Here is a 23,113-nt window from a genome sequence, read left to right as displayed (position 1 = left end):
AGAAATGAAAAATGAGAGAGGTGAATAGTGTGAGAGAGGAATAAAGAAAGGGATTGCGTGTGAGAGAGTGAGAGAGAGAGAGAGAGAAAGGGAATTCTACAGCTTATTCGTGCCCACCCAGTGTCCCTCCTCCCTCCTTCCTCTCTCCTCTTCCCCTGTTCTCAACCAACTCGCCACCGTGCATCACTTTGTCTCGAGTAACTCTAACGAATGGATATCCAGGTCTAAAGGAAAAGCGAGACACTTCTCTCTGAGTCCTTGTTGCGCAAAATCCACCTATTCGATTTTAAGGCACAGTGGAGAGACAGGACTGTGCTCACGGCAGGTATTTAGCCCTGTTAAGTCTGCTTTAATGATGTTTTACGTCAAGGAGCGTTCGTGAAGCTGAGCGTTCACGGGGGAAAATGATGTGAAGGAGACAGCGCGTAAAGACATCTGCGCAAAAGTTGGCCATGGCAGCTCTCCGGCGGAAGTTCGGCGAGGACTATCACCAGGTGGTGAACCCGACGCGCGGCGGCGCGTTCTCGGCTCCGGTGAAGAAAAAGCGGCAGCGCTTCGTGGAGAAAAACGGCCGCTGCAACGTGCAGCACGGCAACCTGGGCGGAGAGACGAGCCGCTACCTGTCTGACCTCTTCACCACGCTGGTGGACCTGAAGTGGCGCTGGAACCTGCTCATTTTCATCCTGACCTACACGGTGGCCTGGCTGTTCATGGCGTTCATGTGGTGGCTGATCGCCTACGTGCGCGGAGACCTGGAGCGCGCGCGCGACTCGTCCTACACGCCGTGCGTGGCCAACGTGTACAACTTCCCGTCGGCCTTCCTCTTCTTCATCGAGACCGAGGCGACCATCGGCTACGGCTACCGCTACATCACGGAGAAGTGCCCCGAGGGCATCATCCTCTTCCTGTTCCAGTCGCTGCTCGGCTCCATCGTGGACGCTTTCCTCATCGGCTGCATGTTCATCAAGATGTCTCAGCCGAAAAAACGCGCCGAGACGCTCATGTTCAGCCAGGACGCAGTGATCTCTCAGCGCGACGGCAAACTCTGCCTCATGTTCCGCGTGGGCAACCTGCGGAACAGCCACATGGTGTCGGCGCAGATCCGGTGCAAACTCATCAAGGTGGGTGCGCGCAAACTTACAAGCACGCACACACACACACACGCGCACACACACACACACACTCCCGTGTAGGCACGCATGCACAGTCACGCACGAACGCATAAACATACATGCACCCCATGCACGCACGCTTGCACGCGCGCATGTAAATGAATTCACGCTCACTCGCACTCCTATGCACACATTTTATATGCATGCACACGCACACATAAGCACTTCTGTGCAAACATGTACATGCATGCACACGCACACAGACGCACTTCTGTGCGTGCATGCATGCATGCATGTATGTTTGCACACGCAAACTTAAATACGCACCCGTGCGCGTGGAAACTCTCGTACCCTCATCACTCTCATGCACGCACACAAACACTGTTTCTTGCTGCAGGGACTGACATTTAGGCCAGTTATTTTAAAAAGTAATGCTTGCATGCACAGTACAGTTTCTAAGTATATTCTGTGTCAAATCTTTGTTCTATGGTATTTTTAGGAAGCAAAAAAAAAAAAATTATACATTAAGTTAGTAAGCAGTGATAAAATAGGAAACACAGTGATTAGAGGTTAGAAGTCAGTCAGGACTGAGGAGAGATTCCCAGATGCAATTGCTGTGGTCCGCTTATATTAAATCATCTTGCTGAACCCTGACCCTCAAATCAGTGGCATCAATCAGCAGCGAGACAAGGAAAGCAATGCGGGATAAGAAGGTGCCTGAGAAAGAAGTCTGATTGCTGAAGACTTTGCATAACAGCAGCACACCCACTGAAGCGCACAAGCTGCCACACACTCAGGATTAGCTGAGTGGAACCACAGTGGTGTTTGAGCAATTATTTTGGAGCACTTTGAAGGTACGATCGCAATATATCATCCATTCATCCACTTTCCATACCACTTATCCTACACTGGGTTGGGAGGAGCATGGAGCCTATCCCAGGGAACTCGAAGCACAAGGCAGGGGACACCCTGGCTGGGGTGCCAAACGATCACAGGGCACAATCGCATACATATTCACTCAATGTGGACATGCCAATCAGCCTACAATGCTTGTCTTTGGACTGGGGGAGGAAACCCGAGTACCCGGAGGAAACTCCCGAAGCATGGGGAGAACATGCAAACTTCACGCACACACAAGGGAGAGGCAGGAATCAAACCCCCAACCCTGGAGCTGCGAGTCAAACGTCCTAAGCACTAAGCCATCGTGCAAAAACCTTATTCCAAAACGTATGTAAATATTGTAATGCTACAAAACCATCTAATCTCTCTACTACATTTGACATATATCAGTTATATCAGCTTGTAGTCATTACGATTAGTGAGCAAATCTCTCTCAGTGAGCATGGGGGAGAATAACTATTGCCCTGCGTACTGTTAACTGTTTAATCCGTAACCACGTGTCCCCTTTTAACATGTAAACAAGTTAGATTCTTAATAGAGGAGAACCAGTCCTATCTAATCACTGAGCCGAACTACTGAGGGCGTAGAGGCTTGCTCGAGGGCTCTACAGTGGTGCTCTGTGTACGTAGGATTTCTGTGTACACGTCCACCATTTCTGAGGGAGTGTGTCGTCCAATGAAAAGCCCAGGAGTTTAACCTTTACTCTCCTTTAAGCCTGGTGTACAGTTCCTTCCGAACATGCTTCCAACTAGAGGCGTATATCGGGACTAGAAAGGTAGACGGTTTGAAAAAAACTTTATTGATCCTGAGGGAAATTCCAGTCCCAGTCCCAACAAATAAAATCGCAGGAGCGGGAGTATTTTACTTTCCTGAGGAAAGTCAGGAACTTTCGGGAGGTCAGATATGAAGCTTGTGGAGCAACGAACGTCATGTTCATTAACACAATGTGCGTGGTGTTGCATGATGCGTTTACTGCATTCATTCAGCCATCACTGGTACCTGCTTCATCCTGGTCAGGGTTACTGTGGTTTAAAATGACTAATTTGTTTATATTTTCATATAGCCTAGAGCAAACTCTACCTGTCTGAAAATCTTGCTGGCTAGTACAAACAATAATAACTATAAAGGTATAAATAAAGTATAATGATTTACCACTATTTTATTCGTAAACATTCATATTCGTTGTTCCTTACGCTTCCTTTGCGTTACTGTAATCTGTACTATGATTTTGAACTCAGCGATGTTAAGAAAACGTAACGATAAAGTTCAAGTAATCTATTTCCTTTCAGTTGGTTGGAGTCGCTCGTGCAACGGAGCTGTTTCTTATCAATTCGGTGTATAGAGACTTTTTTGTATTGTAAAATAGCTTGTCCGTATAAATTAAAATTGATGAGTTATACAAGAGTTCCACTTCAAACAAGCTCCGAGTAAAACGCAAAAGCCTAGAAATACGCAATGGTGATAATTTATTCAGAACATGTCTTATGTTCTCCATTAGACTGTGCTGGTCTGTCTTGTCTTCCTCAGATAAGGCTACAAAAAAAAAAAAAAAAAAATACGGCAACATTCCCATTTCAGTTGAATCGCCGCCATTTTATTTTAGCTGACAAAAATAAAATGTGCACTTTCACATATTGCTGTTTACTATTCTGTCATCTTGATGGACAACTAAGAATTGCCAACTGTTCTGGTGGGGGGGGGGGGAGCACAAGCATTCATTTTGGGTGTCTCTCAGCAGCTCTTCTAACAAATAATAAACCAGACATTAGTGCTAGCCAAACACACCTACGCACTTCTGTTCATGCTGACAAGTAACATGTGGCCAAACCTGTACCATTGAAGGAATCCTGTACTCTGTCTATGTGTGTGTGTGTGTGTGTGTGTGTGAGAGAGAGAGAGCTTTTCTATCAGTCAGTGAAGAGTCTTACGCTTCAAAAGCTGCTAGGTCGAGCCAGCCTGTGCCAACCTGAGACAAGACGAGATGAGAACTGTTGAAGCTTTGAATTCCCGAGCCTCTGTAAGCCTCCCCTCAGAGTCGAGTTTACGGTTACAGCCACGTCGGCTAATCCACGTTTCTGAAACACGATGGTTTTTTAGGGCACAACTCTTGAGGAATGTGTGTTGTTTTATTGCATGATGATGGGCAGGCCTGATGTGTCGATTATGCCTATGAAAATATGGCTTACAACTAGGAGTAGGTCATGTAATGATAAGCTATTGAGAATTGACAATATATAGTCATACACCTTTTTGGGCCAGGTCCAAATACAGTGTGTTTCGGTGTAAATTTTACACCGCAAGTTGATGAAATTTCAGTATAATTTCGTCTGATTCTAGGAGCTTTTTTCCCCCTATATCTTGTTAAGGAATTTTAATTGGAATTAAAAATCTTTCTTTCCCTGCTAGCTGAGACTACTGGACAATGTAAAGGCACAGTAACACTAACAATGAGTCAAAACCATTAGGCATATCAGCATTTCCCTCAAATGTGTTGGTAAATTGTGCTTTTGTTTCTACGCAAGTTGGAAATATGGACGCTAAGCCTTGGCTAGTTAATGACTGAGGATAACCGAGACTACTGGATGAAGGCCTATTGAGAGTAAAAACAAGACACAACTATCAGGAATATCAACATTTCCCTCAGTTGTGTTGGAAAATAGTCTCTTTTTTCTAGTAAACTTGGAAATATATGCTGTTAATGCGTTAATGATTAAGGCTATACTGAGACTTCTGGACAATTTGACGCAATAGTGACACTAACACCGAGTCAACACCATCAGGCATATTAATATTTACCTCAAGTTGCGTTGGTAAATTATTTCTTTGTTTTTAGTCTACTGGTAAATATGTATGCAGAGATTTAGGCTAGTAAATAATTGAGGCTAACTGAGACTACTGGACAATCTGGAGGCACAGTGGGAGTAAAGATGAGACAAAACTCTCAGGTATATCAACATTTACCTCAGAAGTGTTAGTAAACTGTGTCTGTGTTTTTAGTCAACTTGGAAATATGGACACTGAGAACAGGCTAGTTAATGACTGAGGCTAACTGAGACTACCGGACAACGTGAAGGCATAGGCAAGTGGTAGCTTAGCGGTTAAGACATTGGACTTCTGCTTTTGACCTCTGGTTGTGAGTTCAAATCCCAGCGCTGCCAGTGTTGGGCCCTTAAGCAAGGCCCTTAACCCTCAACTGCTCAGTTGTATGAATAAAATAATTTTAAGTCGCTCTGGATAAGGGCGTCTGCCAGATGTTGTTATGTAATGTAAAAACGAGACAAAACTATCAGGATTATTAACATTTTCCTCAGATATGCCGGTCAAATTACTAAGAAAAGATTTTGAATGAGAAAATACCCTTTAATTACACTTAGCATCAAGCTATTAGAAGTGAAGAAAAACATAGTAAAGACCATAAGAATAGGTTGTTTTTATGGAAACAGAACATGACTCTATTTGAACATATAGCTTATTGCTAGCTCAGTATACAGTTTATTATACATAATGTAAGTTGTGTCAGTGTGAGCTATTGTAATATGCAGTATATTATATACTACATTGGTCATCTCTATTCGAAGCAAAGAAACCTGAAATATACAGATGTTTATTACTTTTTGAGTCTTTTTATGTGTCTACGATTTGCTCTGTGTGTGTGTGTACATGTGCGTGTGTGTGCGTGTGCGCACTCTCCTGCACTTCCAGATGATCAGAGTACGTTGAGCAAACAGAGATACGGCGTAATGACGCATCACATATTCCACGCGGATGAGGACATTGAATAGACACATACAGAGCGCTGTGCACTTGTGTTGACTAGAATACAACCCCTCGTTAGGCACTGATAAGGTGAAAAATGGACCATAGCGAACAAATGGAAAAAGCGTCTAAGATTGAATCAAACAGATTCAGAAACAACACAGCTGAGATTAATTTCAGTATAAACAGTAGTGATGCTTTTCAGCATAATGACGGTCGTGAGATGGGTATAAATCAAAGAGGAATTTCATTAGGAAGATTATATATCCTGTAGATATATATGCAGGTCAGATGCAGGTATAGTTCATGCTTACCTCAGTGACAGCAGCAAGAAACAGAAGAAAAGATTACCCAGAAGGATGAATTAACCAATGCTGAATTGAGGGTCAATAGCACTGGAATTAATTCAGTGTGGCCTGTCAGTTAGAGATCAGAAAAGAGAGAGAGAGAGAGAGAGAGAGAGAGAGAGAGAGAGAGAGAGAGAGAGAGAAAGAAAGAATGAAAATATAGTAAGCAGTGATGAGGTATAACAGTGCCTCTAGTGTGCATGTTGTATTTATTACATAAAACATTGTATTTATTTGTCTATGTATTTTTGTTCTTTTATCCCGTGGTAATTATCGGGGTCCAAGCACCATTGTGTGCTTTGGGTTCATTGGGTGTTTGCAACATTAAGCATTTTCAGCAAGATTGGAAACTGGAAGACGAAATGTTGAGCATGATAAGCAACAGGAAACAGAAGAGAAAAAAAGTACAGTCAGCCTCTAGTGAGGTTAAAGCAGAATAAACTGGACAGATTTACTGATACACGTAATGATAAAAGGTCAGTGGTGGTAGATCTCTTTAATTCAATACCAGATTTTTGAGAAGTGGAATCTCACATCCGCCCTGAGTTTGCGAGTTTGCCTGAGTTCTCCCTGTGCTTCAGGGGTTTCCTCCAGATACTCCAGTTTCCTCCCACAATCCAAAGACATGCATTGTAGGCTGATTGGCACTTCCAAAGTGTGCGATTGTGCCCTGTGATGGGTTGGCACCCCATCCAGGGTGTCCCTTGCCCTGTGCCCCAAGTTCCCCCATGACCCTGTGTAGGATAAGTAGTTTGGGAAATAGCTGGATGGATGGATGGATGGATGGATGTAACTACAGATTTTTGTTGATTTGGTCAAACCAGAACAAAATGGACAAATTAGAAAGGCACTAGGAAACGTTTCCATTTCAGATCATTTCAGTGGTTGCTTTAATAACTGAGGTCAAAAAAAAATACGGCGTTGACGCACAACCATTAGGCCAATTTGGATCCTCATGTCTTCCAGAGTAACAGTAGGGATACTACACCTTTCTACCATATTTGGTGCTTTCCACATCTTAATAAAAAAAAAAATAATAATAATAATAAAAAAAAATTCCATGTAATGTTATACGGCAGGAGAAGAAGCATAAGAAGAAATCCCAATAAAAATCAGTACAGTACGATCGCCTTCAGTGCTTGGACCCTTAAACAGAACGATTGAAAAAGGGACAAAGACTCTAAGCAAGAGAAAGACAAGGACAAAGGTAAGAGGGAGAGAAAGTTTGTAAGAGAGATTAAAGTAAAGAAAGAGACAAGGAAAGATTAAAAAGATATGAGAGAAAAAAAAAGGGAGCAAGAGAAAGAGAGGCAAAGAGAAATAGAGAAAAAGGAAAAAGAGTGGAAAGGCAAAGAAGTACAAAGGAGTGGAGTGGCAGTGAAAGGGAACGTGATCTGGAAGGTAAGGATAGGAGAGAGAGAGAGAGAGATATAATAAAGAATAAACCATTCATTGTAACTTATAAAAGGAAGAGAAGTAATCGATGCCTGGCTGAGAGCAGCAACAGTGACAGAGCGCAAGAGAAAGAAATGTACAAATAAAACAACAGAGAAGAAAAGATGGGTCTGTACAAAATCTGTAGAGTAAGGCAAGACTCTCTTCCTCTCTCTCTATTTCTCTCTCTCTCTCCCTCTTCCTCACTCTCTCTCTCTTCCTCTCTCCCTCACTCTCTCTCTCTTCCTCTCTCACTCTCTCTTCCTTTCTCTCTCTCTCTTCCTCTCCCTCTCTCTTCCTCTCTCTTCCTTTCTCTCTCTCTCTTCCTCTATCTTGCTCTCTCTCTCGTCCTCTCTCTCACTCTTCCTCTCTCTCTCTTCCTCTATCTTGCTCTCTCTCTCTCTCGTCCTCTCTCTCAATCTCTTCCTCTCCCTCTCTCTTCCTCTCTCTTCCTTTCTCTCTCTTCCTCTCTCTCTCTCTCTTCCTCTCTCTCTCTTCCTCTCTCTTGCTCTCTTTCTCTCTCACCCTCTCTCTCTCATCCTCTTTCTCTCTTCCTCTCTCACTCTTCCTCTCTCTTGTGCTCTCTCTCTTCCTCTCTCTTCCTACCTCTTGCTCTCTCTCTCTCTTCCTCTCTCTCTCTTCCTCTCTCTTCCTCTCTCTCTCTTCCTTTCTCTCTCTTCCTCTCTCTTGCTCTCTCTCTCTCTTCCTCTCTCTCTCTTCCTCTCTCTTCCTCTCTCTCTTCCTTTCTCTTCCTTTCTCTCTCTTCCTCTCTCTTGCTCTCTCTCTCTCTTCCTCTCTCTTCCTTTCTCTCTCTTCCTCTCTCTTGCTCTCTCTCTCTCTTCCTCTCTCTTCCTTTCTCTCTCTTCCTCTCTCTTGCTCTCTCTCTCTTCCTCTCTCTCTCTCTTCCTTTCTCTTCCTCTCTCTCTCTTCCTCTCTCTTCCTCTCTCTTGCTCTCTCTCTCTTCCTTTCTCTCTGTTCCTCTCTCTTTCTCTCTCTTCCTCTCTCTCTCTCTCTCTCTCTCTCTCTCTCTCTCTCTCTCTCTCTCTCTCTCTCTGCCTACACTCTAATCTCTGTAGTATTTCATTCTGCTTTAGGGCTCTTAAAAAGGCCAGGGGTTTTTATCTTGAAAGACCCTCCGCATGCCGAACAGTGCATCCGATCAGCGATTCTGAAATAGCTTCGGGAGCAATTGGACGAAGAGAATCTCTGACTCACATTAGTTGGGTTATATAACAGGAATGAAATGCTTTTTCATGTCAGAGTATGAAAGATGTTTTAAATGAGGCATAATAACGGACTTGCAGTTAATTAGAGAAGTTAACTCTGGAATCACGCGTTCATCAAATGCTGACCAGACAACTGCTCGTCATTTTAAACATGACAATACAGAGATTTTAGCTGTGTCATATGATTTGCTGGATCAAGTGCTATTCTAGAAGCTGCTGTGTCATGAGGGTGGAAGCCAGTGTGTATCATTGTGGCACTTCACTTTAACACTTTTCTTTCTAGCACCATGGATATTCAGTCCATCCAGGATTTTGCGATTTAGAGATCAAAGAAATGAACGAACAAACAAGCAAGTGCTGCAATATTCAGTGAAGCCTGCAATTTTTTAAAATTACCACAGACTCCCCGCTGTTTGGGTCAAAGCGCATGTGACGTCATCACAACTCACATTCAGCCAACACCCTCTTCGATTCGTGTGCGTCGAGTACAGCTGAAAGGTCTCATTTACCAAAGGACATCATGCGGTTTCGCTAATTCGAGTAGTTTTCCGCAAAAAAAAAGCACAAAAAACCGAAGCCACAGCAAAATCAAGCGTTTTGGGCTGCAACAATCACTAAAAATCTCCACGAAATCCTGTATGTGCTGGATATTAATGTGTGTATTGGTAGTGCATAATGGAGTGTGTGTGTGTGTGTGTCGTGCATGTTGAATGAATCCACACCAGATGGTTATCACGAGACAACAAAGGAATCAAAATCCTGACTATTAACCTGACTGCATGCACTCGCCTGAGAAATACAAAGACAGGGACTAAAGTACAAAGCAAGTCAGCAAAATGAGTGTGTTACTGTGTAAATAATCGCTGTGTGTGTGTGTGTGTGCGTGTGTGTGTGTGTGTGTGTGTGTGTGTGTGTGTGTGTGTGTAAGATTCGGAGAAACCTTGTCTTGAAGTACTATTGTCTCTGTGTGTGTGTGTGTGTGTGTGTGTGTGTGTGTGTGAGTGAGAGAGAGAGAGTGCATACTGCCAGCTCGGGCCTTGTCATCTTTTCTTCTCCATTTCCTCACACATTTACCAGGCAACCATGCTCATTTCATTTTGTCCCACTCTCTCACCTCTGGAAACATACTGTATCCGCTCTTTCATGTGGCTTATGTATTTTCCAGTCAATGAACGTGTGTGTGTGTGTGTGTGTGTGTGTGTGTGTGTTTCTGGGAGCAGAGAATGAGGAGACAGGAAAGAGTGCAGATGAAAAGGGCATACACATGAAAGGAGACAGAGAGCTTTGTCAAGAGTGCCTCCGTGTCTTCACAAGAACACAAATGTGGGTGATTTTGTCTCCACTACCAGAACAGATGGGTGTGTGTGTGTGTGAGTATGCGTGTATGTGTGTGTGTGTATGTGAATGTGTGTGTGTGTGTGTGTTAGTGTGTATGTGCATGTGTGTGTCTGTGTGTGTATGTGATTGTGTGTGTGCGCCTGTCTGTGCATGTGTGTGTGTGTGTGTATGTGTATGTATGTGTGTGTCTGTGTGTGTATGTGCACGTGTGTGTCTGTGTGTGTATGTGATTGTGTGTGTGTGTGTGTGTATGTGAATGTATGTGTGTCTATGTGTGTGTGTGTGTGTGTATGTATGTATGTATGTGTTTGTGTGTGTGTGTATGTGTGTGTGTGTGTGTGAAAGTGGTTCAGTTGCCACCAGCCCAATGATAGAATGATGCACACTGAAGGTTCTAGAAGATAAAGTTTTCTGCTGTGTGATCTTCATGAGGTGTGTGTGTGTGTGTGTGTGTGTGTGTTTTCACGGTGTGTGAAACGTGTGTATGTATACAGCACAGACATTTATATTAGGGACCTGATGATGTCATGATTTCCTGCAACAGCTCCAGATTAAGTGCCATTTCACGTGTGAGATGTTTAGCAACTCCAGTGGCCTCCACAGAGACCTCACCTCAACCCCACTGAACACCTCTGGGATAAATTTGAACGCCGACTGCGAGCCAGGCTTTCTCATCCACCATCAGTGCCTGACCTCACTACTGCGCTTTTGACTGAATGGGCACAAACTCCCAACGATATACTCCAAAATCTTGTAGAAAGCCTTCCCAGAAGAGTGGAGGCTGTAACATTAATGCCCATGGCTTTAGAATGGGATGTCCAACAAGCTCATATAGGTGCGATAGTCAGGTGTACAAATTGTTTCGCCATATACATAGTGTACCATTCTGTAAAAAAAAATCATTTCCTAACAGCAACCAGTCTAGATGTGGATGCAAAAAAATTCTACCTTACACTCATGTATTTTTATCTTTAAATAAACAGGGTGCTTAGCCCTGCTAGCACCGTTATACCGGCCCACACTGAGCCACTACTTCCTGCAAGCTATTTTGTCCTTAAAGAGAGCAAAAAGAGAAGGTTAGGCGAGCAAAAATATTATTAACACTCATGTGCAGTTTATAAAAATTCAGCGACTGCTTTAACCTGGTTATGCTCCCAGGAAAACATCGCAGAGCTCCATGCACACGCGTTCGCACACTTATTCACACTGACAAAGAGTCACCGATATTAGATTCGTCAACTCACCTACGGGCATGTGGCATGTTTTTGGGAGGTGGGAGGAAACCAGGATCGAACCGGTTGTTACGGAACAAAACGAAATCAATAAACCTTCAAAACAAGTCAAAATCCCCGAAAAGGCAAGCAAAGAAATCCAAAAACAGTGCTGTGCAAAAGTTTAGGCACCCGATTTGTTTTGAGTACAAACTTTGTTATAGATTTTTTTTTTTTTATGACTTCTGCGTTATCGAGTCAGAACAAAACACATTTTAGATTCACAAACATTCGTTTTCTAGCACAAAATTGAAATGTTCGACAAATGTTTGTATGTCGGTAAAGAAAGCAGATTGTTAAGTGCTGAGACACTTTTCAGACAATAAAACACTATGAAGGCTGCTGGGTTGTTCTGCAAAAGTAAGAAGCGAGCCCGACTGTCAAAGTCTTCAGAAGAACCGTGTCTGGTTCTGCAAGACGCTCAATAAAACGTACAGCTCATGTCCTTATAAAACTGCACTAATTGTACTGGAGACTACTTTTTTATTTTTACTTTTATTTTGTTGTCACACCAAATACCGAGTTTGTTTCATTTACTACTGTTTAATGCTCTTTACGGTACTTTTTAAAATATGTAGAAACATTTAAAGGGTCCATGGTGGCTTAGTGCTTAGCACGTTTGCCTCACACCTACACAGTTGTGGGTTCGATTCGTGTGTGTGTGTGTGTGTGTGTGTGACTTGCATGTTCTGCCTATGCTGTGGGGGTTTCCTCCAGGTACTCCAATTTCCTCCTCCAGTCCAAAGACATGGCTGGTTGGCATGCCCAAAGTATCTGAAGTGTGTGTGTGTGTGTGTGACTGTGCTCTGCAATGGATTAGCCCCCTGTCCATGGTGTACCCCACCTTATACCCAATGAACATTTAATTTCATTATTTTGAAAGCATCTTTGCTCTACAGCATTTCGTTGCATGTGCCTAAAACGTTTGCACAGTACTGTGCATCACTACCAAACACTCCGAAATCTGAGATCAGATACATGAAATAAACCCAGAAGACTTTGTGCATGTGAAAACCTTTACAGACTTTATAATGTCCCTGAATGAGGAAATGATTTCGGAAAGGTGAGATAGATAAACCGGGAGTGGGTAGTATTCCAGTGACGGTGTGGTGTGGAATTCTCACACTAGCCTGTGACCTGTGACCCTGGAGCTGTGAGGAGGCAACGCTACCCACTGTACCACACTGCCACCCTGCTATTAAATAAGTAAATAAATAAATAAATAAATAAATAAATAAATAAAAAGTCAAGCTTGTTATGTGTACGTGTAGTGTGTGTTGTGAAATGTTTGCTAATTGGGTAACATTACACTTTCAAATGTGGTGACATATTGGGAGTAATTATCAATGTTGTTTTTTCCCAGTGAGCCACTGGCCCTGAGCGCACGATTACCCACACACACACACACACACACACACACACACACACACACACACACACACACACCAATAACAGATAGGGAAAGGCCAGAGGGAAGTGTTGTCTTCATTGTTGCTGGTATTGTGCTGTCTGTGGTTCAGACAGACACCAGGATGAAGTGATGAATTGTGTTAATTAACGCTAAATAGGGGATGTAGGTGGTATGAGTCAGAACTCAGCCAACACAGATGTGTGTGTGTGTGTGTGTGTGTGTGTGTGTCTGAGACAGAGTATGGTGGCTCTCTGTATTGATGTATGAGTATAGTAAGTGCAATTATTGTTTATATTATCTATTGTTTCTCTCTTCCTTGTTCGCGTTCTCTTTGGTGCTTCTCTTGTCTATTTTTTCCCCTTGTTTAATTGGTAATAGTGGTTAAACTATATAAAAAAAAAATAATTAAAAAAACTTAAATCTTAAAAAACAATAGCAACCAACATGACTGCCTCTACAGTAAATTATTTATCGAATGCACTGTATGCTAATGCTGTATTAATGAATTGTATTATAGTGCACAACAAGCTAATAGTATCTATCGTTATGCATTTACAAGTTATTATTACTAAACGTTCTCATTCATATTACAAAATTGAATCCCATGCGCATTAAACCCTTTGGTAAATATGAGCAAAGAAGCCTGTGAAAAAATAAAAGTCTTTAGTGTTTAACCTTTTGATCTTTTGTTCAAAAAGTTCACAAAAATACTCTGCTCTCATGGATAATAAACAATTGCAAACACAACACAGGTTTATCCAATCACCCTCGTGATTCGGGGGGTTTTCTCCGAGTACTCCGGTTTCCACCTCCGGTCCAAAGACTCGCTGTAGGCTGACTGGCATTTCCAAATTGTCTGTAGTGTATGAATGTGTGTGCGCCCTGTGATGGGTTGGCATCATGTCCAGGGTGTCCCCTAAAGTTCCCTGGGATAGGCTCCAGGCTCCCCTACCACCTTGTGTATGGAAAATGAATGGATGGAGGGATATGTGTTATATTTAGTGGAGCCAAGAGGTATTTTCTTGGCTTGTGTTTTGGCAAACAGGTGTTAGGTCGTGCTAACATTATGGTAGACCCATGAGGCAGGAATACATCCTGAATGGAGTGGAGGAAACCGTGGAACCCAGAGAAAACCAAAATGAACACAGGCTGGTTTAAATATTTTAGAAACTGCTTATCTCTTGGGATTTTCTCCAGTTTTTATGTAGAATGGTGAGGAAAAACCTAAAAGCACTTAAAAGGTGGAAATGTCTTCTTGATGAGCGGTCAGAGGAGAATATTCAGACCGCTTCGAGCTGACAGGAGAGGTATGGTAACTCAAATAAGCACTCTTTACAAACACGGTGAGCAGAAAAGCATCTCAGAACTCATTGGATTCTATGTCTCCTGTCAGCCAAGAACAGAAATCTGAGACTACACTCAGCTGTGATTTTGCGATCACGGAAATGAATTCAAAATCAAGCCAACTCCGCAATAATCTGAGGAGCGTTTCCACAGATCTGGGCCAAGACGCGTCACGTGACGTCATCACAACGTGCGTTCAGCCAAACCGCTCTTCAACAGAACAGTATTGGATGGAAGAAACATTTGTAGACAATTATATTCAATCTGTAGACTCTAGAAATTAGTCAAATTTGGGTAGAAAAAAAGATGTCGAAAGAAAAAAAAAGTGTAGCAGCAAGATCGGTACTAAAAAGTGTCTCACAGCAGCACAATAGCATTGTCTCTGAGGGCATAATACAGTCAATGAGATAATGGGGTGTAATTTCCAGGAGTGCTACAGGGTGCCATATCCATTATTGTGGGTTAAAGTAGAGGAAAGCTTCTCCTAGTGGTTATATTTTAGAAGCTGTTAATATGGCAAGTGCCATGGAGGAGGTTCCACCCCACAGATCCACCCTGTTTAGGGGCTACATGTGAGTGTATGCTGGTTGAACACTATTTATTTCATATCATCTCTCATCACTATTGTTCGTGAATAAAAAATGTATGGTTTGCAAGACCGGTCTATAACAGGCACAGGAACCACATAGATGACAAGCGCTCTATATGTTTTACTGTACATCCAAGACACTAGTGCGACAAAGAGCGGAATTATAATGCTAAGAGAGCAGTAATGTACCTACAGCACTCCACACAAGAAATCATTACTTGTCTGATCTGATGTCCCTATATATGAGCGCAATCGATCTAAATGCAGACATCCATGTAACAAAGGGAGACGTGTTTATGTAGGAGTCTAATATGCAGCTCGCAACTTGATAAAGGCACCAAATGGTACAAATTGGTATATATCTTGTGTGGCGAGCGTTCAGCGCTGCTGTCAGAGGCAGTCCAAGTCATTTTTTACGTAAAAGAGAAAAATCCCGGCTCTAATTGGACTGCGCATTAGACTAAGCAGGACTGATGGTTGCTGCGACCAAAATTGCCCTTTCCCTCCTACGTATTGTCTTGCTGTAATGGCTGAATTCACTTTCAACGTCCAAGTTATTAAGCTGTGCTCTTTGTAGCTGTACTTTTACCTTTCCTCTACCAGTCCCTTGCCTCTTCTCTCTCTCTCTCTCTCTCTCTCTCTCTCTCTTGCCATTTAATTCTGAGATGTGACAGTGCAGTCTGAAGAGAAACACAGAAAGATAGAAAATGAGCAAGTGGAAGAGATGTGCACTCCATCTCTGATACTAGACCCCTAAGTACTCAGTTATTAGAGTGTCCAAAAGTTTGAGTACACTACCAAAACCTTTAATTTCCCAAGGAAACCTGCCACACATTGGTGTATGATTACTGACCGTAGCCCAATTCTTGCTATGCGCCCAATTTATCCTCCTCTACGCCATCCAGCAATGGAAAGAGACCACCTGGACCACTACTGGTCAGATATTTGGGTGAGTATTGATAGAACGTACGTTACCTGGAATTCCAACCACATCACTATGACTACTGAGTTGAGAAACAGTCACCTACCAAAATATCCATCCAGCAGCAGTACCGTGGTGAGACGTTGATACTGATGAAGGCTGGAGAATATATAACCCAGACATGTGCATTGTGTGTATACACTATGCAGGTTACTCTGCCTGAGGAATACAACTGGACTAAATTAGATTTGTTTTTGCAAAGCTGATTAAATGAAAAGCTTGGGAAGTGGAGTCAAACTTTTGGACCCTATTGAAACTATGGCATCAATAACCAAGCCAAGAAAACACATCACTGTCCCAATTCTAAAAAGCGAAAACATGCGGAACATATCTGTCATGACAGCCATAGACAATTTAATAATTCCCTCAAGACATTCTGAAAAGCGCCCAGGATTCAACAAAGGTTTTTTAGGATTTCTAGAAAGCGCTGTGATTGCACCACAACTCAGAAGAAAAGAATCCCAGACGCTGTCAAGATGCGAGATTGATGGCGTCTGGCTGTGTTTGTCATGTTTGTGCTTGTCATGTTTATGCTTGTCATGTTTACTTGTTTATGAATATGCTCTTTTTATGCCAGTTAAATACTACGGTGGCCGAGAAGTGTGCAAAAAAAAAACCACACATATGAAAACACAATAACAAATTATAAACACAATGACAAATCCGAAAACACATTTACAAATCGGACAAAAACGGAAAAAGTCGGTATATGGATTACTTACCACTGATTGGACGACACATCTGTCAGTTAAGATATACAGGAAGTAAGAAATTGTAAACAACTTTAGTTTCTTGTACATTAGTGGACGAAATTTTAAAATGTTAGAAAATAAATGTTTATTTTGGCAAGAAATGAGAAAATAGAATTTATTAAGAGCTACTTTGATGAAGGATATTCATGTGTCGTGATTTTGGATATGCTGTTAACATACCATGACATAAAGATTAGCTTGCACTCTCAAAAAACACCTAAAGCACGCAGGTCTGTTTTAAGGGAAAAACTATTCCCCATTAAATGAAGTAAGGAATGCTATAAGAGCAGAGCTGTGTGGACCGGGACAGTTGTTCGGCTGGTTCATGCGGTTAGCGCTTCAGCGGAAGCACAAGTTGCGTGTAAAACGTGATGAGGTTATGTGGCTGCTGCAAGAACTAAGAACTTAATCCACAGGAGACAGATCAGAGGACACGGCGTAGATTTGTTAAATTTTTATTTTAACCATAGTACGTACAAAACATACTAACACATGCACACACAAATTGACTTTCCAGTACTACCGCAGCCTGCTGTACTTCCTGTATATCTTGATTGACAGATGTGTCGTCCAAACAGCGGCAAGTAATTCAATCACAAAACAGACCTAATTTTTCCATTTTATCTGATTTGTTAATGTGTTTTCGGATTTGTCAATGTTTACGTTTACACGGACAGCAGTAATCTAATTATTGACCTTATTCTGAATAAGACAATAATGTGATTAAGGTGTTTACATGAGTTGCTTTTAAAATATTCCTTTCATGTTCCCGTTTTACACGTTATAGAACATAGATCGATTAATGCCACACGTCATGACGTCACCGCGCCACGCCGTCCGACGTTCCCTCCAGAATTTCACATATCAACATACAGTCCGTCTTCGTTATGGTACCGTATACAGTTTTGGTTGTTTTTATTTTTAATTTTATGAAAGTTAAATTAATTTAGTTAATGCAGTTAATTATTTGTCATGCTATACGTGCTAATAGACGACTGCTTGAAGCCGTGATCTACGTTCAAAACTGCGTACTTACCGTCTATATAGCAGCTGAGATACATGTATTTAGCCTACTATATACACATGTATTTCGCCTACTATATAGTAGGCAAGTACACGGTTTGGGACGCAGCCGTGCTCTCTTGTTTGCCGTCAAACGGTTGAGCGCTGCCGTGTGTGATCGTGTCCTGTCACAAAATGCGGTGAAAACTCCCACACGACGTTACTAGTGTGATTAAGGTGTGTACGTGTCTGTAACGCACTTCAGTAATGTGACTAAAACAGGAATACTCCGCACGTCTTAATTCCATTTGTGTTTACTTCGAATATGACTTTAATCAGATTAAGGTCATCAATAATCACTGTTTACATGCTAGTTTCTTAATCAGAGTATCGTCTTAATCGGATTAATATCGGATTATTGTTGTCCATGTAAGCGTACTGATAGTGTTTATAATTTGTTGTTTTATTTATGGATTTATTATTTCTTTTTTTAATTATATTTGTGTCTTGTTTTGCACTTCTCGGCCACCGTAAAATACACATACAGTACATGGGTACAGTTTGAGAAAAACTGTATGAGGGGTTAAACATCTAATACATTTCAAACTATAGTGTGTTTTTGTCAAATGTATAAACATTATTATAGTTATGTTATAGTACTACATCCAAAAATATTCAAATCCCCTTCCTAGGCTGAATTGGTTGACCTGAAGCTTGTTTCTGGGAATTGAATATTCTTTATAACGCAAAAAGTTACAAGAGAAGTGAACGCAACACACATTGTGTCATTGCACGTGGGTGGAATAGGGTCATAAAAACAAGCGAAGGGGAAAAAAAAAAAGATGTATCATTGTTTTAGCATTTAGTTTGGAGTTTTGGCTGTTTTCCATGTTTAAGCTGCCTGCATTGTACTGCACTGTAGTAAAGGCTCAGATTAGCAAGTTCAGTAGCTTCATATCATTGTCCTAGATCGAGAATTCAGATTCTGATGTTGCCACAGCCGTCTGTAGCCAGGAGTCAACAGATTTTTGGGTTGCTTTCCTCTGGCCGATCCTGGGTGTCTGTTAATGCCGGTATACCGGAGGAAGCACGTGTTTTTCCACCCACAATAGTTTCTCATGACCTTATTTGGTCTAATTGCACAAAGTTGAAATAAATAAGTAACTATAAATAATGAATAAGGGGGCATGGTGGCTTAGCGGCTAACACGTTTGCCTTGCATGGGGTTGAGGGTTTGATTCCCACCTCCTCCCTGTGTGTGTGGAGTTTGTTCTACCCGTGCTTTGGGTACTCTCGTTTCTCTGATTGGCATTACCAAATTGTCTGTAGTGTGTGAATGGGTGTGTGATTGTGCCCTACGATGGGTCGGGGGCCTTGTGCCCCGAGTCCCCTTGGATAGGCTCCAGGCTCCCGTGAACCCGGGTAGAATAAGATGGATGGAATAAATCGCACAAGCAAATCTTCCCGTACTAGCTAGTGTATGAGAATTGAAACATGTAAATTTCTTTTTTAAAAATTCCAAAAACAAAAAAAATAAGCCATTGCTAAAATGTCCCCCGAAGCTAGGTTAGCATTCTGTTCATTCAGGGCTGGTGTGTATTCCTCCTAAACATATTCTTAGAAGTATACTCAAGACTGAAAGATTTCTTAGTTAAACGCTGGGAGGTAAATGTGATATTTGTAGCTTGGGCGAATTGTTCCTCAGAAATAAATAAACAAAATTCAAACACTGCGAAAGAATGAAGGATCACAATATCTCGTCAGGATGTTTCCGGACACGCCAAATCAATCACTGCACTGTAGATGGCGCACCACATGCACTTACCTTCTCAGACGGCATGTGAGACTGCCAAGTGCATCTTTACATGCCACGCTTACCCATAAACCCTCTCTCTACGTCAATACACTATCATGCAAATGTGTACAGAAACGCAGAAGTATAAATCAGCCCTTAGACTTCTGGATTGTGATGTGCATATCTCATTGATAATCAGTCCAAGAACCTTATTCTCGGTTACTTAGTGAGCTACAGTATATAAGGGTTCTGCTATTATTCAATTCAATTCAATTCAGCTTTATTTGTATAGCGCTTTTCATAGGGGACATTGTCTAAGAGCAGTTTTACAGAAACGTATCAATTTCAGATCTAAATTTTAAATGGATAAGTTTGTTCCTAATGAGCAAGTCAGAGGCGACGGTGGCGAGGAAAAACTCCCTGAGAGGATACGAGGACGAAACCTGGAGAGGAACCAGACTCAAAAGGGAACCCGTCCTCATCTGGGTGACACCGGATAATGTAATTATAAATAATTCCCTTCTATAACTGTGTGCTATTCGATAAAACGAAAAGTGCAACTGTGTAATCAGGAAATTCACCACAGACTCGACGTGAAGTCTATTCCGCTGAAGTCATGAACTGTCCACCGATGGAGACCCGAGCACAAAGTCTGTTCGTGCAGTTGTAGACCAAAATAGTCACCGCAACCGCAGTCCCAAGACACCACACCAAAACGGCAGTCCGATACCAGCTTCACGGCTTCCAAGTGTCCCCAGGCTGTCCACATGGGGCCATCCTCAGCAACAGTGAATGCCCAAAATCATGAGGTTGAATAATGCAGGCTTTCGTTCAGCAGGACAATGGTTAATCTCTCTGCTTGAGAGACCAGTCTGTATGTGTCTGTGTTGTCTGTTCGGGAGCTTTGCGTGAACCATGGCGTGTCCTGCAGCTCTCTGTGTCAGAGATTTTATGTGTCTATGTCCCGCATACAGTCATCCATTTTACTAATCTTAAGACGAGCAGACAGGAGTGAAACAGCGGGTGAGCCACGGACCTCGGGCAGATTAAACCCAAAAGAAGAAAGCAGCGTTTCATCTCATAGAGTCAGTCGCTAAAGAACAGAGGAGCGCTGATCATCTGTCACAGCTTCGATGGAATTCTCTAAACTGCTGAAACCTGATTTGGTCGCGGTTATGGCCTGAAGTTTTCAGCGGGTTTCATGAACACATATAGAAATTGTTCCACTGCATGCAAAATAAACAGAGGACATGTGAAAATGTAATAATTGGTCTGAAGTGAAGTGAAGGTGCCTTGGCCTGTCAGGCTCCATGTCGCAGGAGTAGAAGGCATGTTTGTCTGTCAGTCTCGGTGAAGGAGTCGTGGCCTCTGTATCTGTCAGTCACAGTGAAGAAGGTGTGCCCTCTGTGCATGTCAGTCTTAGTGAAGGAGGTGTGGCCTCTGTTTATGTAAGTCTCAGTGAACGAGGTGTGGCCTCTGTGCATGTCAGTCTCAATGAAGGAGGTGTGGCCTCCATTTATGTCAGTCTCAGTGAAGGAGGTGTGGCCTCTGTATTGGTCAGTTAAAGTGAAGAAGGTGTGGCCTCTGTGCATGTCAGTCTCCATGAAGGAGGTGTGGCCTCTGTACCTGTCAGTCTCAATGAAGGAGGTGTGGCCTCTGTTTATGTCAGTGTCAATGAAGGAGGTGTGGCCTCTGTGAATATTATACTGCATTCGACTAGAGGTCGTAACTTGTAATTACTGACCTTCAATCAGGAAATACCAACGAAACCGCTCCTTCAACTGAAAATTCCTCTTTGGGAACACGCAATAGTCTCCTCAACTCCGAGTTCCTTAGAGTTGAGCAAGTGACATTAAATCAACATGGCTGCTCACAGCATCAGCAATAAATAAAGCAGCACTTCTTACCTTTAATTATATTACACTGTGTATACTAGTATTTGCTTTCGGTTAATCAACATACAGACATACTTGCTTGTTAAATCTATAGCATTGACTGTACAATTCCCTGTTTAGGAGGAAAATATACACCACTCATCAGAGTTAGCTGGCTAGCTTGTTGCTAAAAAAGAAGAACATGACAGAGACATCCATGTTTTTTTTCCCCCTCACTTTTGTATCTTGAATGCATGGTTGAAAATGAGGTAATAGCGAGCTCCGACTTACCCCGGATGTGGGAAGCAGCAGCAGTCTGCAGCCGAAACAGCTAGGGCAGAAGGGAAAGCATACAAGACTAAGAACAACAGACATGACAGGAAATACAGACAGTGTGGAAGTCAAGAAGAGGATTGTAATATTTCAGTTTCAGCGCAATACGCACAAGATTAAGTGGAACTTCTACTTCTAACCCTAACCCTAGTAGAGATATAAAGTGGCGGCAAGATTTATGTGATATGAAACAGGATATAAAGCAGTATGTGATTTATGAGCTATGAAATCCAATTTAATGTGAAAGTGCAGTTCGTGTGATATGAAACTGGATATAAAGCGGCTGTATGATTATGTAAGGATGTAAGACAATAACACACTTCAGATAATGAAGCAGCAGTGCAATATGTAGAGCATGAGAGAACATGAGTCAGATACTGTGTGTGTGTGTGTGTGTGTGTGTGTGTGTGTGTGTGTGTGTGTGTGTGTGTGTGTTAGTCCAGATGAAGTCCAGTGATAAAGGCACACAGTGAGGAACTTCAGAAGAGCCGTGTGTGTTTCAGTCTCTTACTCACACTCATTACACACACACACACGCAAACACACACACACACACACACACACACACACACACACACACACACTTCGGGATTATATACTGTCCAGATAAAAGGTTGTAACAGCATTTTGGGAGTGATTTTTGTTGGAGGATGCACGACAGATAACGGCTAAATTTAGAGGAGAGAGACTGCACAGAGACGGCCGGTGCGGTGAAGTACCCGAGAGGAAACACACACACACACACACACACACACACACACACACACACACACACACACTGGGTACACGGAGTCTGGAACCCAGAGGATTTTCTGTGTGTGTGTAGTATTTGTGTTATATGCTGTATTCCTCTCACTATATGTGTGTGTGTGGGAGTGTGTGTGTGGGTGGGTTGATGGGTCGGTGGAAGAGTATTTCTGTGATATTATGTATTCCTCCTCATAGTGTGTTTGTGTGTGTGTGTGTTAGTTGTGCAAAAAGCCTGTTCGAACCTAAAATCAGTTTCCTCTCACAGGTCTAATACTGGCACCGTTTGATTTTGATGAACCTGCGTAAATAGAGTGTGAACATTTTAATAAACATTTATCACCTTTGCTGCGTCCAAATCGCTCACTGGGTTTCCACTTCAGTGCGTTGTTCTTTAATAAATAAAAATCAGGTAGCGTTGGCAAATTGCTGTTGTATAAGATGCATAAAAATGGTCACAGTTTGCCTGGTCATGGTTTTGGTTTGCACTCTACTTCCAGTCTTTGTTATTAGATCTTAGTGACTTCCTGGTTAGGCGCACGGTGGCTTAATGGTTAGCACGTTCGTTTCCTGAAGCTGCCATGTTCTCCCCGTGCTGTGAGGGTTTCCTCCGGGTACTCCGGTTTTCTCCCCCAGTCCAAAGACATGCATGGTAGGCTGATTGACATGGCCAAAGTGTCCGTAGTGTATGAATGGGTGTGTGATTGTGCATGTGAGTGTGCCCTGCGATGGACTGACACCCTGTCCAGGGTGTGTCCCGCTTTGTGCCCCATGCTCCTTGGGATTAGCTCCTGGTTCCTCGTGACCCTGAAGGATAAGCGATATAGAAAATGGATGGATGGATGGACTTCCTGGTTTGATCATAGCGCCACCTAAACCTGTGGACTATCCGTCCATCCA

At 42.5% G+C, this 23,113-nt stretch overlaps 1 protein-coding gene across 1 annotated transcript in view; it reads left to right on the top strand.

Annotated features, from left to right (window-relative positions):
• The first annotated feature begins 183 nt into the window (after positions 1-183).
• kcnj19a (potassium inwardly rectifying channel subfamily J member 19a) overlaps positions 184-23,113 on the top strand; it is a 36,732-nt gene continuing 13,802 nt past the window's right edge. Inside the window, exon 1 of the mRNA XM_017484262.3 lies at positions 184-1,121. Within this exon, the coding sequence (XP_017339751.1) occupies positions 453-1,121 (669 nt within the window). The 5' untranslated portion in view covers positions 184-452. The remainder of the gene's footprint in view (positions 1,122-23,113) is intronic.

This window comes from Ictalurus punctatus, chromosome 2, assembly GCF_001660625.3.
Source record: "Ictalurus punctatus breed USDA103 chromosome 2, Coco_2.0, whole genome shotgun sequence".
NCBI classification, from domain to species: Eukaryota; Metazoa; Chordata; class Actinopteri; order Siluriformes; family Ictaluridae; genus Ictalurus; species Ictalurus punctatus.
This window is presented reverse-complemented; position numbering and strand designations above follow the sequence as displayed.